General features: G+C 43.5%; 1 protein-coding gene across 3 annotated transcripts; it reads left to right on the top strand.

The window, feature by feature from the left end:
* Positions 1-1,210: 1,210 nt before the first annotated feature.
* On the top strand, positions 1,211-15,831 carry WHAMM (WASP homolog associated with actin, golgi membranes and microtubules). 3 transcript variants are annotated; one of them, XM_080626711.1, is made up of 10 exons: positions 1,211-1,820; positions 4,896-5,069; positions 6,322-6,472; positions 6,984-7,153; positions 7,847-8,012; positions 8,986-9,173; positions 10,607-10,693; positions 10,774-10,869; positions 11,239-11,806; positions 14,562-15,831. In XM_080626711.1, the coding sequence occupies exons 1-10, from the start codon at positions 1,281-1,283 to the stop codon at positions 14,846-14,848; spliced, it is 2,427 nt and encodes an 808-aa protein (XP_080482837.1). In that variant the 5' UTR covers positions 1,211-1,280; the 3' UTR covers positions 14,849-15,831. The 3 variants fall into 3 exon arrangements, with proteins under 3 accessions (XP_080482837.1, XP_080482838.1, XP_080482839.1); XM_080626713.1 differs by lacking the exon at positions 1,211-1,820 and adding an exon at positions 2,146-3,806; XM_080626712.1 differs by lacking the exon at positions 4,896-5,069.
* The last annotated feature ends 2,390 nt before the right edge of the window (positions 15,832-18,221 follow it).

Here is an 18,221-nt window from a genome sequence, read left to right on the forward strand (position 1 = left end):
AAATGGGGGTTATATTTCCCTTTCTCCAGTCGTTGGGAACTTCACCTGACTGCCATGATTTTTCAAATACGATAGTCAGGGGTAGAGCAGTTGATGTTATCTACCTGGACTTGTGCAAAGCATTCGACATTGTCTCGCATGGCATCCTTGTCTCTAAAGTGGAGAGACATCAATTTGATAGATGAGTGTTATCAGTGTTGTTCCCAGGCTGAAAGTCAAAAACACAGCCCTACCATCTGCCATGGACTGATCCAGACTGCACTGGAACACGAGCAAGCTCCAGAACACCTGCAATACATTGATGACATTATCATGCGGGGTGATACAGTGGAAGAAGTTTTTGAGAAAGGGAGGAAAATAATCCGAATCCTGCTAAAAGCCAGTAATTGGCTTTTGCCTAGAGAGGAAATCTGCTTGGACAATGAAGTCAGCTGTGCTTCTCCATCAACATTTGTATTGATTATACACATACTGATTGTTCAGCTGAGGGTCATCAGCATTCAGTTCCTCAAATAAGTTTCACAGCAACTTTAGTGAAAGCATTTCTGTTAATAATTTCTGAGTAACAAAACCTACCTGGCTGTGGTGAAACTTAGGCAAAGGAGTAGTACAAAAGATAAAGATCCACTGTTTGCTGTTTTCTTTTGCCTTTCCACTGATAGCTACTTTGTGCTTGTACAGTCAGCTGTGGTTAAACTTGCAGATATTAGCAGTTAGGGGCCTCTGGGCCTGAGGCCACCCGCCACCCCCATTTCAAAGTGTGGGGAAGGTATGCAAGGATTCATTGGGCTCAGAGAAGGCAACAAGTTATGAAATTTAGCCGGGAATTCCCGGGAATGATGGCTAGGAGAAAAACTGCTGGGACACAGGGCAGCTTTCCCTTAGCCCGTGTAGCCAAGGGCTCAGGCCCTGGGGTGCACTGAAATAGCGGTGGAGACTCCCTGAGGTAAGGCCCGTGCTCCCTCCCGCAGGGCTGTGTGCGCCTATGCCCCCAGCCCGCCGCTAGCCACGGAAATAAATGCTTATTTCACAAAAATCACCGGTTTTTGCACACCTGGGAACTTTCCACACGCATCGCGCACACCGCACCCCCAGCCTAGTGTTTATTTCTGTGGCAGCCACGTGAGCCCGCCCGCCCCATGGCGTCTTGGTCCCGCCCCTCGGGGTGACGTCCGCCAGTGGGCCCGCGAGTTGCCGGCGACGTAGCATGAGGGGCCCGCGCACTCGCCGGGTGCGCGCTGTGTCGGTCGGTTTCTGTTTCGTTCCTCAGGAGCGCCATCATGGAGCCGCAGCCCGACAGCCTGGAGGGGTGGGTGGCCGTGCGGGATACCGCCTTCATCGAGCCCCAGCCGCCGCCGCGGCTCCGTTTCCTCGTAGCCTGGAACGGCGTGGAGGGCGCTTTCGCCGTGACCTGCCACGGCCGGGCGGAGGCGGCGGCTCAGGCCCCGCAGAGCTGGGCCGGTCTCTTCTCGGCGCCGGCCCTGCGCGGCGTCCACCAGCAGCTGTCAGCCGTCTGTCCGCGCCTGGAGCCCGCATTCCCCGCGCTGCCGTCCACGCTGCCCGGTGTCGCCACCGGCGGGCTATGGGCTGTGCTATTCCCCGGTGGCACGGTGCCGAGCGAGGCCGAGGTGCAGGAGCTGTGCCGGGAGTTGGAGCTCTATCTGGGCTGGGCCTTGGAGCTCTGCGGCGGCCGTGTGGTGCTGGACACTCTCTTCGCCGCCGACCGCCGCTGCGACGATGAGTATTTCGAGAGTCTCCACGAGCTCCGCGCGAAGGCCCTGCGCGGCCACCTGGCCCGGGCCAAGGAGGCCTTGAGGCGGGTACGGGCCCTGGGGCCGGGCGGAGGGTGGAGAGGCCTGAGCGGGGCAGCGGCCACGTCCGGGGTGGGCCTGCTCTCCCCGAGGGAGCACAGCGGGGTGCGGGTGCTGCAGGGCAACCCCCTGCTCTGCTGCAGGAAGAAACGAGTTTCCCCTTGGTGTAGGTCCACCTTGACTGCTTTGTGCTGCAGCACAGCTCGCACGTGCAGCTCACGTTTTAGCATCTCTCTCACCTGGGAGGCTGGCAGCCTCTGCTGCAGGAGCTGCAGTCACTCAGATCACACGTTTGGGTGCTGTGAGCAAGGGTGACCAAGTCACTAATGTTGTCTTGCTTATAGTAGTGCCCAGTGTTCACATTAGTGCTTACACAAACACTTTTTTATTGTCTGGAAACCAACAAGTCAACATTCTCAGGTACTGTCATCAGTCTTTGAGTGTTTCTTTATTAAGTGGGGAATAAGCCAGCGCCGTTGGGCAGTCTATATAAGACATTGGGTCACTTACTTAATCTGCGTGTGCTCCTGCAAAAACCACTTTGCTAAAAATATCCAGCAGTGTTGTGCAATGGGTGAGATGGAAGTTGAAAGGGAGAGTACAATAATGCTCTCATCTTCTAACCTGTGAAGGTCTTGCACTGCCTGTTTGCAGTAATTTCTTTAACTTGGAGATTCACAGTTTTTTACTAAAAACAAACTTAGCCATTGACCTATGCCAAACAGATGTTTTGTAGTCAGAGAAATTGTGTGTCAGATTCTGGCCTAATGATTGTATGATCAGATGCTGTCAGTCCTTTCTCCCTTTAGTGCCATAAGCTGCTTCTTGTTGTAGATGTGTTCCTGCATTTTTTTTCCCTGTTGTAGTAAGCATAATTTTAAAGGATGGTATCTAGTAACATGCTTGCAATTAGGACATTGGTATGTTAAAACAAGAGCTTACAAGTACTTTAAGCTCAGCAGTGTGTGGCTGCTGTAGCTTCTTGCAGTATCTTTGCAGTCTATTTCATGGCCAAGTAAGCTAAAAGGTATTTTATGAAAATGCTTTGGAGAAAAGACAGTTGGCTTTAGCCTTCTGTTTCCTATTTCACTTCAGTATTTAACAGCTGTAACAACATGATTGTTTCAGAAAGACACTTTAAAACCACAACTTTAGCTTACATAAACTTTATGCACAGTCTTGTATACAAAAGCTATAGTGTCTGTAACTGATTATAACAGTTCATGGCCCTTGCAGGCCTAACAGGGACACAAATTAATTGCAGTCTAGACCAAGTTATGCAGGATTCAAGACATAAACCCTACCTCATTCGGTTCTAAACTAGCCTTAAGTATTGGAGCATCCTTATTCCCCTTCTGTATCCAGGTCCTTCTCAAGTACTTCTATCCTCTGGGCCAGGAAATTGATTCTGAAGAATGCAAAAGGTGTTCGTACAAGATGGAGGAGTGTAGTATTGTGTAAATACTTTTTTGCATGTGTAATGCTTTTTTTGCAATACATACTTTGTGTTCAGAGACAAAGTAAAAACCCAAGTGCAATACTGTTACATCAACCAGAGGAGTCAGGCTGGTGGTGAACCAGAATTCTATGAGAAGAATGTCAGATTGTGTGACGGATTATATTCTAAAACAGACAAAATGCTATGCTCCCCTCAACCCCTTGTAATGAATAATTGTCTCATGAATTGACTTTGAAATTTCACTAATACTTCCCCTCTTAATTGCTGTAAACATCTTCTAGGAGCAGCATGACCCTTGCTACTGGCTTGGAGTGTGGGAACCAGAAAGTGAACTATTGTGTTTCTATTTGGCTTTGATACTGTGGACAGAAAAGCAGACTGTTAAATTGCTGCAGGCACATTTAGGACTGTCTGATCTGCCATGAGCTCCTAGGGAAGCCCAAGAGGCCACAGGACTTCTGGGATTATTGGAAATGTTGCAGTTCATGTGCTCTTGTTTCCCTGTCCCCTCTGTGCCAGGCCTGGAGGGAGGATGGGTAAGAAATGCTTTTGAGCTGACTTCCACAGAATTTCCTTGGGAAATGCCTCCACGGCTGGGAACTTTGCTTCTGCTGGCTTACCTAGGCTCAGCTGGCAAGAGCAAAGGTGGTTTAACTTGAGTGCTTTTCAGTTGCCGCACAGTCTAGCTTATGTTTCTAATGCTTTTTCTCACTGTTGTAGCACCAAACACCCCCTATTCCCTTCTGTCCTTACAGAGCTGTGAGCAAATGCAGTCCTTCCAAGATGGTCTGTGTTTCTCAGTGGAACTTAGTGGTGTTCTCTCAGCTGGCTCACTCTGTCCTGGCAGATAGAGCACACCATGGTCTCTGCTAGCTGCTGTCAGGAAATCTTTGACACTTCAGTTGGTGCCAATAAACAAATGTAGTTGAGGGAAGTTTTCAACTTTGTGTTTTGTCACAGAAGCAAATAAAGACCTTAAATAAGGACTAGTGTATCAGGAAGGCAGTTCTTCCACGGAAGACTTACAAGTTACAAAGTATAGTGTCACTTCAACTGAGATTAGAATAACCTATTCTAAATTATCCATTTGTTTAACTGCATTTAAGGAATTTAGCTGCAGGGTATATCAGAAATAGAAATCAGTTTCTGAATTTTTGTTGTTAAATGGCAGTTTGATTTTTCTATGCCCAAAGTCAGCAATTCTGGATCCAGAAATTAATTTCATACTATCAGACATTTACTAATTGTGGAAGCAATGCAAGAGCTAGGTTAAGAACACTTTCCGTGTCTTTCCAGTACACGGATTTCCCCAGTTTCCCATTCATGTTCATAAAAAGCAGCAACAAAGTCATCCGCACACAGTTAGAATTTCTGTGGTAGAAGCCCTAGGCATGTTACTCCTTGCAGTCTCCCAGTGCAATGTGCAGCAGTTGGTGCCTTTTAACAGTGAGATATTAAAAGATATTTCCAGCTAGGGGTGGCTGCTGAATGCCTGGTGTATGGCTCCTGTGCAGAATTAAGTCTTCCCTGCTCATTGAATGACAAATGGCAGGGCCTTTCCACCACAGCTTGTCAGCAGTCAGCACACAAAGCAGCTGAGACTGATTTACCTTTTATCCTGTTAGATTCTTCAGCAGCATAAAAGTGCTGACACAATGGTGGCTTTGATGAAGGTTTATGAAGAAGAAGACGAAGCTTATCAGGATTTGGTCACCATGGCAACACAATTCTACCAGTATTTACTGCAGCCCTTCAGAGATATGCGAGAACTGGCGACACTGTACAAACTGGAAATCCTGGTAGGTCTGCCTTTACAGAGCCAAAGGCAAAGCTACATAGTAGGGCATCAGCTGCTTTTGGAGCAGGTCAGACTCAAATCACTTAACAGTCTGTACTTCTGTCTGTACCTACTTTTTTTTCCCTTGGCAAGCCATCAAAAGTGACTGAGAAATTCTGAGTCAAGGCAGAAACATTTTCAGAGTCCATGGTACTGGCTTGAATAGAATTGCAGCTGTCTTCCCACCTGTGCCCCCCTTACCTCTGTTTTGAGAAACTAAAAGGAATCCCCAGGCTCCAGCTGTCTGGGGTTTTCTCTCTGATAGACTGAATTTACAGAGATCTAAGTAGCCTTTATTGTGGCACTGAGAATGCCATCCACCAGCAGCGCTCATACACCAGATTAGTTGTGATGGTAGAAGGCAGAGGAGACCTTACCACACAAAGCAGTTTTCTATTAGTGCTATAATCTGCCAGAAGTATAGGTTAAAACATGTCAGTTGTCACTGATTTAATTTAATTTTCTGTGCATCTTAAACTGGAAGCCCATACTGAAAATTATGTCCCTGGTAAAGACAGCCATCTACTTTGGTTTTAGTTTTTGGTTTTTATTTTTTCCTTAAAGAGTGTTAAAGTGAGCTATTAGTGTTTTTGAAAAGAGTAGAACAGTTTTAAGTTCAGACTGAGGTTCCTGTATACTGAAGGTCTAAATCTGAAGATAAAATGTCCAGTATGCTGTACTAAAAATTAAACTGAAAATTGGAAGGGGTTGAGCAAAGTCTGTTTCTCTATTTAAAAAAAAAAAAATTAAGGGGTATTTAGGCTCATGTGCACTTTGTGAACTTGAAAATACTCTCTTACATTTCTTTCCTATACCCCTTCCCGTGTGAAAGAACTGCCAGACTGAAGAACCTGGCAGGGCAATGTGCTGTCAACACAAGGGGGAAAATAGAAAAGAACATTGTACATAGAAGAGTGGGTTTGAGTTTTAGTAACAACTAAAAATACTTGCGTTGGACATGATTTTTAAGGGATAGTTTACAAATTTTTTAGGAAATAAATTCATCCAAAGTTTAGGGTGAAGTCGTGATTGGTGAGCAAGGGTTCTGAGTTAACCTAGAGAATGAGGAACAAGGTAATACCATAAGCATGAGTAGTGATTTGCTTTGTCACAGGTGAGGGAGAGGTCATGTTTGCCGCTATGCTCTGCCTTGCTTGAAAAGTGTCTGCAGGCTGCACCACTGGGTGGCAACTCAGACTTTTGTCTCCTTGCAGAAATCTTTGCAGTATGATAATTTGGGGCCTAGAAGAGTAGAAGCTTTGCAGAAAGATGCTGAAGAATGGACTAAGCGAGCTGAGAATGCTGTGTGCTCCATTCAAGATATCACTGTGAACTACTTCAAGGAAACTTCAAAGGCTCTGACAGGTAATTTGGGTGATTTACACAAAAGGTTCTGTATATACTTGACTTGAGGGACTGAGAGCTCTTCTTACCACATTTGTTGGTCTCTCTCTGCAGACCCTGAGGTTAGGATAAGTGTCCAGCTTAAGAAAGAAGCATTTTATTCACTTAAGATTCGTATCTTATAACCAGTTTGGTTTGCAACTTGCATTTGGCTTGCATACAAATATTATCAAGGCCTGAGACTTATGGCTGCAAGGCTCTGAACAAAAACCACGTACGCTTTTAATGCTTGATATCCAGGTCTCAAGGAGTGAATTGCTGTGTAACCGTTAAGGTATGTTGCCATGGTATAGTCAAGTATTTTACTTACATATATAAAATAAATATAACCTTTTAGTCTTGAAATTTCTAAAGAGCCTTCAGAAATTGTTTAATAGCATCATCATTTTAAAGTACTGTAGCTATAGTGGAGACACACAAGGGATATTAGTAGACTGCATTTCTCATAATACTGCAATGTTTTAATCTGCAGGAATGCACAAACAGATGGAACAAGATCAGGAAAGATTTGGTAAAGCCACCTGGGCATCAGCTTTGCCACGACTAGAAAACCTGAAATGTATGTTAGCTAAAGAAACTCTTCAGCATCTGAGGGCTAGAGAGTTGTGCCTGAAACACAAGAGAGCTGGCATTCAGAAAAACGTAAGACCTTGCAAAGCTGTCTTTTCTGTCACTGTTGTGTGAAGGGCTGGTCAAAATCTACCAAAGTGGTCATGGATGTAAACTTTCAAAGTCTTTGTGAAATGGCTTAGCTTTTCAACATGGCTTTAAGTTGTGGAAAAATGCATGTCTCCAGTTTCTTTTAAAATTGCTCCTGCATGTTCGGGATACTGAGCAAAAGTTAAGATACATGCTTTTACAGTTCAGATGTGATGTTAGGATTTGTGATACTAACCTTTAAAATTGTTAGTTTTAGGGAGACAAGGACTAGATATTATTTTCAGACAACACTGCAAAATAAAGATACTTACTTAATTTTAATCTTCTGATGTTCTTGATTTGATGGCATCTAACTGCTGCTAAGAAGACCTGATACTTATTTTTCAAGAGTGGTGTACTGTACCATATATGATTGTTTTCAGGAGCAGTATTTTTTGTGTGGATTATAGTGAAGTCTTTCCTGGTAAAGTTAAGATAAAATTACAGTTTAGGTAAATAAGACTTTCTGCCTCTCTGAGTTTCTGCTCCAAGCCATTTCTAACATTCTGCTGTTTCCATACCAAAGCATCTAAGTAGCTGCCAGTTAGGCCAGGCTCCGTGCAGGTACTTGTGCATCCATGCATGTTTCATGTTATGTATTTTGTTATTAATGCTTTTTATTTTCTATAAACACAGATGGAGAACCTCAGTGAACAAGAAGACAACTTAACTGTAGTGGAGGAGCTGGAAGTACAGTATTATGAAGTGCAGCTAGAATTATATAATGTGCAGCTTGAAATACTGAAACATGAAGAGATGCTGCTTATTGTACAGACGGACACTTTAAGGAGACAGATTCAAGGTAAGAAGAAACAAATATTTAAGCACATATTCAAAACACAGGAGTGAGGTAGCCTGCTCTGTTTTCATTTTTCATTTAACGAAAAAAAACCAAAGCTGGTTTATTATCATTGCTCAGGTCTCAATAGTAGAAAGCATCACTGGGAACCACTGATGACATGGCACCATCTTATATTTTGTCATCTGACTAATTGGACACTAATTTGATAACATAAGTTAAAAAAAAAAAGCTACACTGTTCACTAATACTGACAGCAACTGTGATATGTGCATGCACTGGTTCAGCATACGGAATAACTTATTCACAGGACTTAACTGCTCTCATAGTTACAATGCCTATGCATAGAAACTTTGGATATCATGACCTGCTGAAATGGGTCCTGAAATGCATCACAAATCTGTTATAATTTAACATGTAGAAATTACAAGATTACATCCTGCAATGACAAAAATAGGTGATTATAGCTAGATGGTACTTGAGTACTCCTATATTCCTGTTTCAGTGTCTCTTTGTAACATGTTTATGATCAAATCAGGCACTGGTCTTGTTTATGTTTATTGGTGCTTGTGAGTTCTCTGTTACCGTGTACACTGGGATGGAAACATTGCTCCTGCTTGTTGCATAATTACAACCTGGTAAATAGTAAAATAAGTCACCCAGTGTTCATCAGAACAGTCTTCAATTTCCAGGAAAACTCTAGCTGTTGAAAGTAGGAGTTAAAGCACAGAGAGACATTTGAAAGAGGAAGCTAAATAACAACAAATGCTAACAGCATAAATTTGATCCTGCAAAGCACCCCTGTGAGTAACATGACATGTTTGCATAGGACTTTGAAAGACCAAGCTCGGCTCTGAAGCATTACATGTTCTAATAACTAACTCACTGCCCTCAGTGGCTTTTAAAATGTCATTAGCTCTTTAAATGTTTAAATAACTGTGGCAATTTGGGGGTTTTTAAAAAAATGCCTTTTTAGAGAAACAGGATGAAGTTGTTTACTATGATACATGTGAAAATCCTGAGGAGCTCAAGGTCATTGAACAGACAATGGGACAACATTACGCTAACTTGTCAGAAATGACGATGCTGAGGCAGAAGACTAAGCAGTTGGAGACAAAGCGTGGAACTGTCTGTGCGAGGAGAGCCTACCTCAGGAACAAAAAAGTAAATGCAGTCCTGGAGATGTGCATTTTTTTTAGCTGATATCTTGACTCACGAGGGATAGACAGGAAGCAACTACGGAAACTTTGGGTGGAGCATACAAAGTGATTCAGTGCCAAGGTGTCCAAACAGAGAGAAGGGGCCATGTGATTTTAAGTCAGCTTTACCACACTCCACTGTGTGGTGCAAGTACCTCTCTAGCTTATTAAGGCAGCATAAATTTACATGGGGGTGACCCAGGAGGGGTTCCCTTATCACCTAAACCTCACCAGAGCCCTGCTGTAGTCAGCTGGAGCTTTGCCCTGGCAGCCTTTACAAAGCAGCTGCAGTACAGGAGGAAACCTGGCCTGCAAGGAAGGAAGCTGCAGTGACAAAACAGCTCACACAGAGTTACTTTACCTTTGAATGGGAGAGAGGGGAAACTTTAACTGCTGTAATTCTCTATCCATCCTCTCAGTTCTGTGCAAGGGACAGTTTTTTTCTGTTGTTTCCCATTCAGAGTAGAACATGAGGAAGACACAAGTGAGATCACAATTGATTCTTAACCTTCTCAGTGAGCTGAGCTTACCTTACACCTGCACAGTCCTGCTAGGGTGGAGAGCAGAGTTTAGGCTCCCATCTGTCAGGGCTTTTACTCGTCACTAGCCTGGACAAAATGTGAATGACGCTGGAAATGTTTTGTGAGCCATCATTGTCTCTTGCTTGCAACTGCTTCCTCGGCAGACACTTCCTTTGCTTCTGTTTTCATTCACTTAATTGCTGTCTCTTGGTTACATAACACTGAAGCCAAATACCAGATGATTTGCAAATGCTTGCCTAGCCATGTGGATAATCCCCCTCTGTACAGCGACAACTAGCAACTCTCAGAGAAGATACTGAAGCCTGCAGCTTCTCTGCAGCACTTGTTACTAACAGAAGGAGCCCCTGCTAGGCATTCATTGTGCTTCCCAAACCTTAGCTTCTGCTTCACTGGCTTTTGTACTTGGGAAAGTAGCCTTGCATTTTTGTAATGCCCTGCTAACTTCCCTCTTGCTGCCACCTTCATGTCTTTGCACCCCTTCCCTCCCGCTGGTACCTGGGTGAAATTTCTTCAGACCTCGTTTCTGCCTTCCCCCCCACCTTTTTCTCTTGTTTTTAGCCTAAGTGTAAAACAGAGGGATTGGTTCAGATCTGGGTATGTTTCCTTTGCAGTATGAGTAACCCTGTCACTAATTAGGAGAGCAAAAGATTCCATTGGCTTTAGTCATGAAGGAGTCCCACAGACTTCACTTTCAGGGTCTCACATCTGCCACTAGTTGAGCTTAGCTGCCCTTGGCAGAGCCAAATACTCAGCCTTGGTCACTGTTTAGTGGCTTGCACACAGGAGTTAATGGCATAGATGATGCACAGTAAAAGTGAACTAACCAAGGGTTGCATGAATTGTTGTGTTCTACTAGGATCAGTGTGAAACAAACCATCGGCAGAGATTGCAACAGGCAGAAGAGAGCAAAAGACGCTTCCAGCAGCATCACAGCATACAGATAGTGAGTACTGAATAGCAGTCTTCGAGAATGTGGTAGTTGCACGTTTTCACACACTAAGACTCACTTGTGTTTTAATGCAGAAGAGAGACAAGCAAAAAGAGGAGGAGAAAAAGAAAAAAGCGTGGATAAGCCAGGAACGTCAGAAAACGCTGGAGAGGCTGAAAGCATTCAGGGAGGTAAGTACTGTAAACTACAGTAGTCCTAAATGGTGTCAAAACACAACAACAGAAAGTAGCTATAGCTCATGGTCCAAATCAGGGACAACTGTTTGGATAGCTTATAATAGGGTTGCATGTAATGTGTCAAGAGGGTTAAATCCACTAACAATAAAGTTTCCAGTTGCAGAATCTGTTGCAAAAAACATGAGGAAACGGCTTTGAAAGAAATACATTGATACTCATTTAAATTTGTTCAGGGTTGAATTTTCTGCTTCAGTAGGTGAATGGTACAGGTCTGTACTCTATGGCTTTTTGACTCTTTTAGGGGTTGATGTTTTGGCCAGTCCAATGGAGATGTGACCTCCTGCGTTATGATTTGTTTTACAGAAGTGTCCAGCTCATGTTGTTCTGAAAACATCTCGTCCTCTGCCTCTCAGTCCCAAGTTGCCACAAAGCATTACTCAACAGGTTGCAGTACGGTCCCCTCCACCTTTGTTGAGAGCAAGGGCAGCTCCAGAACAGCCAAAGAGTATACTGCTAGTAGAAGCCCAGGAATCAAAAGCTTTGCAACAAAATACTCCAGGAGATACCCCTGTCCAGACTTTTGTTACTCACGGTGACACAGAGGAACAGAACCACAGTGAGGGATTGATGGACTCTCTAGCCTCACCACCATCACCACCACCTCCTCCATCTCCTCCTCCTTTGCCCCCTTCTCCCCCACCTCCCCTCTTACCTCTTGAACTCCCTCCTCCCCCACCTCCCCTACCTCCCTCACCTCCTCCCTTACCTTTCCAACCCCATCTTCCCCCCCCTCCCCCCCTCCCTCTACAATTAAAGACACCATCAGCAGCAGAGGATAAGCCACTTCCCCTCAGCTCCCATAACCCCACAGAAAGCCCTGCACTGCACAAACAGGATGACTCATCCGGGAGGTCTATAAATGATTGCGTAGGTAAGAAGGCTCACACTGGTGTCTTTGTTTTTTATCTCATTTCCTGTATTTTTCTGTTCTCCTTCCCTCTGGCTCTGGACAGGAATAGTGTGCAGTCTTGCTTAAGAGAATGAAGCTCTTGGAAAACTGAGTCTTAAGAAGCCATGTACAGTAACACTGACTATAACTCAGGATATTAAATGAGTAACAATGATTTGTGTATCCTGTGTGATACACTTCACAGGGTCCTGATACTCAGAGAGTGTGACTGGAGCATTTTTTGGGGACTGCTGTCAAATGGGGCAGGTCATTATTTTAGGACTTTTGAATCTCTGCTGTAATCCTATATTAAGTACAGCCTTACAAGTTAGTTTAAAACATACTTAATCACAGCAGTACTTGTTCTGTGGAGGTCTTGGTTCAAGACCTGCATTTCTCTTGACACTTAAATTCCCATTGCTGTAAGAGGTTGGAAGGTGTCAGAAGAAATTCCAAGGAGAGGGGGTTTATTAATGTTGTTTGGTGAGAAGCAGCTTTTACTACCAGGTTTGTTCTTGCCACGGTTTTACAACTTGTGAACTGAAGGTGGTATTTTGGTTGAGGATTAATCACCTGCCCAGTCAGAAGATCCCTGTATGCAAATCAGTAGTTGTACTAAGGCTACACTTAAGTGTTCTTGATTTATGTACTACAGAGCTAGCAGTTGGGCTGTTTGCGTTGTAAGGTATGCACAGGCTGTGTCCACTTACAATCTGTGTGGTTTCTAGATGAAGGTTTCTTAAGAGAATTAATGCAGAAGTCAACCGGAATTTGAAGGGCAGATGGATAGCTTTGGCATACTAACATCCTCAGGGCAAAAATTCTGTTGTATCTCTGCTTTGTTAGCAAGATCATGCAGGTGTAAGTAAGTGGAGGCTGAACTCAGCGATTGAAACAGTAGTTTGAATGAGAATAGAACTCAGCTATAGGCTGCACTGGTTACATCTGAACAGGCTTATTTTTATCTCTAAAGCAAGCAGATATTTTGACTATGTCAGGGAGATTGATCTGAGTTGGAAGGCAGCAATTTTGTCATTTTTCAATGGAGCTTTTGCTAGAATGAAGCGTGTCTTTAAATGTGGTACATTCCTTTTCCTTTTCATATGTTTTGGGATTAGTCTAAGCAGTCTTTGTATCCTCTCAGTTAAGAGGCAGTCCACAGGCAGAAACACCAAGGAAAGTTCAGCCTTTTCAGAACGAGCTGGAAGTACAAGCAGTTGAGGGGCTGAGACACAGTCAAGTTACCATGAGGAACTACTGTGCGTGCAGCCAGTGGATCAGTGTGAGGACTTCAGTCTGAGAGGTCTGTGGAATAACTACCACAGACACTCTGAAGAAGCTTTGATTAGCAACGGGAGTTGTACACCAGAGTAATCTGATTGCTACTGGAACAGCCTTGCTAGTAGCTAATATTTACTACCGTTCACAGCCTAATGTTAATGTCCTTTCATTATTCTTGGATAAGAAAAATCCCTTTAGTTTATTGAAGTCTTTATTGGACATATCTGCTTGGTTGTTTACACCTATTTCATGAAGGAAACCAGCTTGTTAATTGCTGTAATAGTAATTGATAAAATACTGCCACAGGAACTTACTGAAACAGCTTTGTAAATGGGTTGGTTTTAGTTACACATGAATTACTCATGTCTTTGTACATGAAAAGCCCGGAGAGTTTAATATTCTGGTGTTGAAAATACTGTCTGTAATGAGTTAACATACTTTCCAAGGGGAGCTTCTCTTATAATTTGTTAGTCTAGCTAGTCTTTTACCAGGCAGCCTGTTTGATCAATAGACTTAAGACTTTCTTGCTTGAAGGCTTGGTGCATCTTCGCTTGATCTGTTCTGGCATTTCAGTCTCTGAAGGTACCACAAGATTTAGCAGAATGTTACGTTTCAAGTGCTTGATATTAATCACATAATCTTAGGTACTGTGCATTGCAAGAATACTTCCAACTGTGACGCACAGATGGTCTGGACCTGTGGCTGTAGGAGTCGACTGCTGTCCTGGGAAACTTGCCTCCCTGTCCAGCAGTCTGAAGCTAGCAACAAAGAATCTAACAGGAGGAGTAAAAGGCAAATTACAGCATGTATAAAGAGAGCTAGTGGAAGCTCTCTCAGTATGGTGTCCTTTGTGGTCTGAAGTTCAGAAACATATGCCTGAGATTTAAATCATGTTGTAAAATGGGAATTATATTTTCAGTCTATACAGAAAAGAGCTGCCTGGCTGCCTGCTTAGGGTCTGATCTGGCTCCCACTGACTTCAGTGATGCAGTTTCAAGCCCTTCTACTCAAATCTCTTCTTTTTTCTCTTGGCTGAGCAGAAATGCAATTGACAGTCCCAGCAGGCATCTGAGCAAGCTAGGAGGAATGGTAGATCGTTTCTAATGCAGAATACAAGAGATTTTTTGGTGCAGTGAAATTTTTTTGAAAGCCCATAAAGTTGTAATGAAAAAGAAGCATCCTCCTTTGTGTATAATTTTTTCCTTAGAGCACAACCTTGTATAATGTTAAAGAGGCATTGGATTCTCAATTCAAGATATAAAAGCTTTAACTGCTTTTTAAAAGCAGTTCCAGAGCCTGGTGTTGCAGAAGCTTGAAAGTGTCTGTGCCAGAACGGACCATTTTTCCTGTCTGTAGCAAAGACAAAAGGAAGAACCCTGAACACTTGGGTAGGGTTTTGTACCTCTAAGTGTGGTTGTCATTTTTTTTCTGGTAACAATAAATTTATCTGTTTCAGGTTCCATGGATGAGGTTTTGGCTTCTCTAAAACGCGGTGAAGTTCATCTTCGCAAAGTGGAACAGCCAGATCCATATGCCTCTGTGAAGGACAACATCCTCTCTGCTATAAGGCAGGGAGTTAAACTGAGAAAAGTGAATCGACATACTGAGAAAGATGTCAGTAAAAGACCCCCTAATGATTTTGAGAGAAGCATTAAGGCAGCCATCCAGAGAATTAAGAAAGTGTCTGCTGATTCTGAAGAAGAAGAGAACAATGATCAGTATAATGGAGAATGGGACAGCTAGCCAGTTCAGCGAGATAGACTTACTGACTGGAACAGAGTGTGTGTCTCATTTTGCACATTTTAGAAGACTGTCTCTTTCAAAATGAAAGAACAGTGTGGTTGTGTGAGTGCTCTTTTCATAGTCGAAAATGTCTAGTAAAGTAAAAGAATCCTATTGAATTTCTATAGGACCTGCAGATTCTTACTTTTACGTGAGAAATCATACTCCATTTTGTGCTTGCATTAATAGCTATTTCTGGCTCAACCATGTGTGGTTTTCACTTCAGCTATCTGAAGATCAGCTGAAATGTTGGATTGAAATGTACATTGTTTATATTGTTACCGTACAATAGGTAATGCTATCACAACAAAGTTTAAAGAGTGATAACTGAAAGTCTGTTTTGTCAGATGGAAGCAGAACCAAATTTGTGGTGACAGAGGCAGACCAGAAAACCTTGCATAATCTGGAACCTCTCATTCCTACCTCCATTGCCCAGAAAATTCTTTAACATTTTCCTTGTCTAATACATCTCACTCTCAAAGAACTCCATGGATACTCCATTTATCATTTTGTTATAAAGTGTGTGTTTATGAATAAGGTTGATAATGCTGAATAGGAAAATTAGTATGAAGTTTGAAATAAACACTATTGTAGTAATTACTGGAAAGTTTACTTTCTAGCTGGACACTTAAATACAGAACATTTTTAAATGCTAAATGTTTTTCCTACATCTAGAAGGAACCGTTGGTAGGAAAGAGCCAAAATATTGTATATAGTATTTTCTGGGATCTAGCCCTGTAATGCAGAGCTGCATTTCTCCACTCAGCACATCAATATGTGTTTATAGCTACTCTCATGAATTTAAATTACCTGATAGCCTTATAAATGTCAGGAATGTGCATTGTGCCTGTGACCTGACTATTTAGAAATTCAGCTACGTTCGATTTAGAGCATGTTTCTGGGTGGATAGTGATAAAGATTCAAAGTTTCTTTGGGAGTTTATACTGACCCTTAATAAAAATATATCCTGATGGAAGGAGTGGATTCAGTGTGCTGTTATTTTAGGATGCAGCTGTGAACTGAGCACTTAGCCCATGGTATTCTGGGTTTTGATAGCAAGTGGCAGCTACACAGCAACTGTGCTTTCTCACTAATGGTATATGTAAATGCCCTTATTTTCTCAAATATTTATGAATTGTAATTTGGTAACAAAATTGCAAATCCAGTGCTTTAATTCCCTGTTTTACTGTAGAATAGCAAATCTGTTTAATCAGCACAATAAATATGTATGCAATAGTTTCCATGTGAGAAGCAGCAGCAGCTGGGGGTTCATTTTTTACTGTATCAGCACTTAGTGCTGTTAGGAAGTCAGAAAAAAATTACCTTTTTCTTGTCTACTGCCATCAAACCAAATGGAAGCAAAGGCAGTGGCAGCACAGGTCAGTTCTTAAAGCTTCTGATGTGATGTCTGTGCTGAACTGAGGGGAGCAGGGGTGAATTCAATGCACGTTCAGGCTTCAGGATCTCAAATGCTGCATGCTTCCCATAGACTGGAAGTGAAAACTAAATCTGGCCCTTTGAGAGTGGAGTCCTTTTCCCCAAGGATACCATGGGCAGAGGGGGTGTTCAGAGGTGCAGGAAGGGCAGAGAAGCTGGTGCTGAGGGCTGCCCTCTTGCAGTCTGTGCCCTTTAGTGCTGTGGTTATTTAAAGCTGAGCAAAAGGGCGCAGAGGCTCAGCTGCCTTCCCATGGCTGATACCTCTTGCCAAGTGGCAGCTCAGAGTCCAGGGCAGGGCCCTTTGCTGTTTATTATTATGGTTAAATTTTCAGCTACAGTGCTGGTGAGTTAAATGCAGCTGTTAAAGTACGCACAGAATAAGTGAGTTGCAATTTCTCCAGCTAATCATACAGCTTTCATGTTTAACAGCAGAGATTTTATTCAGGAGAGGCCATTTGAGTAACAGTGACACTGGACAGTGATTTCTCCTTCCCTAGAGTTTTCTTTTGCAACCATGCCAGAAGCTCTGCTGGGGGCTGATCCTCAGGTGTGTAGCAGAGCTTTCTATATCCCAGGCTAAGAAATGTCCTTAAAAGCCCACTCAGAAGCTGTCTGAACCCACTCATTTTCTGAATCTCACTTCATTTGCTGCCTGGCCTGCTCCATGGAAAATGTGCTGCAGCAATTTTCTGGTTGGTGTGGAAGATTCCACCTCTATCAGATATATTTACCCTCTGGTTCACTACCAAAATTTAAAGAATACTGCTCAGCAGAAAAGTGTCCTAATGGGAATATGGCTCTGAGGATGCAGAGCAGCCCCGGCACAGCTGCAGTGCCACGAGGGTCCTGTCTTTCTCAAGGGCAGAGCTCCTGGCGAGAGGCAGCCGCTGGAGCACCAGCATTCCTGGGCATCAGAAACATGGCCAGAGAAAACACCAGAAGCACTGGCATTAACCTAAAGAAGAGAAGATGAGAGAGCAGTTTTCAAATGCATTAAGAGGCTGCTGAAGAGAAGAAGGGAGTAATTTGTTCTGCGTTCACAGGGAGATAAAGGGCTTAAATGATAGCTGGAAGGACTCAGGGTAACGGTAGCAAAACCTTTCTAACAGAGCAGGGAGGTGCAGGGACAGATTGTCTGTGGAGGTGGTGGAGTTTCTGTCACTGGTAATCTTTAAGAGCAGGTTAGATAAATAAACCCCGGGGTGCTGCTGGTATTGCAGGGGGAGGTTTGCAGCCTGTGGCCTGCGGGTGCATGCGAGCTCCTCCTAGTGCCTTGAGGCACAGTTTGCTCAGCAGGGGCAGCCGCATCTCGTTTTCCGAGAGATGCCCAGATGTAGGCAGACTGGAAAGACTCTTCGTGAATCACCCTCTGATTTTTCTTTTGACTATGGCCTGCCCTGTGCCACCAGCACGGAGCTGTGGAGGGAATGGTGGGTAGGAAATAGCCCTGGTGCCGTGCGGCTGATTTACTCCAGGTTGATGGGGCACTCAAGCGAAGCCATCTGTGAGTATCAAGAGGAGACAGGTCTCAATCTAGATTTGAGCTCAGGCTTCCTCAGGTGCCTTTGCACCTCAGCACGCTAGGGTAGGTTCGGTGATGCTGCTTTCAGCAGTGTGCAAGGGCTGATGGACAAAATGGGAGAAACTGGAGTGATGGGCTGGCTCCATGATGACCTGCTCTACAGCACTGGATTAGTATTAACCTGATAAACTGCTTCAACAGCTTTTTGACATTTAATGTCCCTCTTAAAGTTTCACTCTGGGCTAGCAAATGAATCCCTCTGTGGGAATAGTCTGCCCTGACTGTCCAGCTATAGAAACTGATTTGTTTAAACTGAAAACACAGCTGTCTGGCTCTAGAAAGTTAATAATGCACAGATTTGCTAATGAGGTAAAG

Source organism: Psittacula echo, assembly GCF_963264785.1.
Source record: "Psittacula echo genome assembly, chromosome: 10".
Taxonomy (NCBI): Eukaryota; Metazoa; Chordata; class Aves; order Psittaciformes; family Psittacidae; genus Psittacula; species Psittacula echo.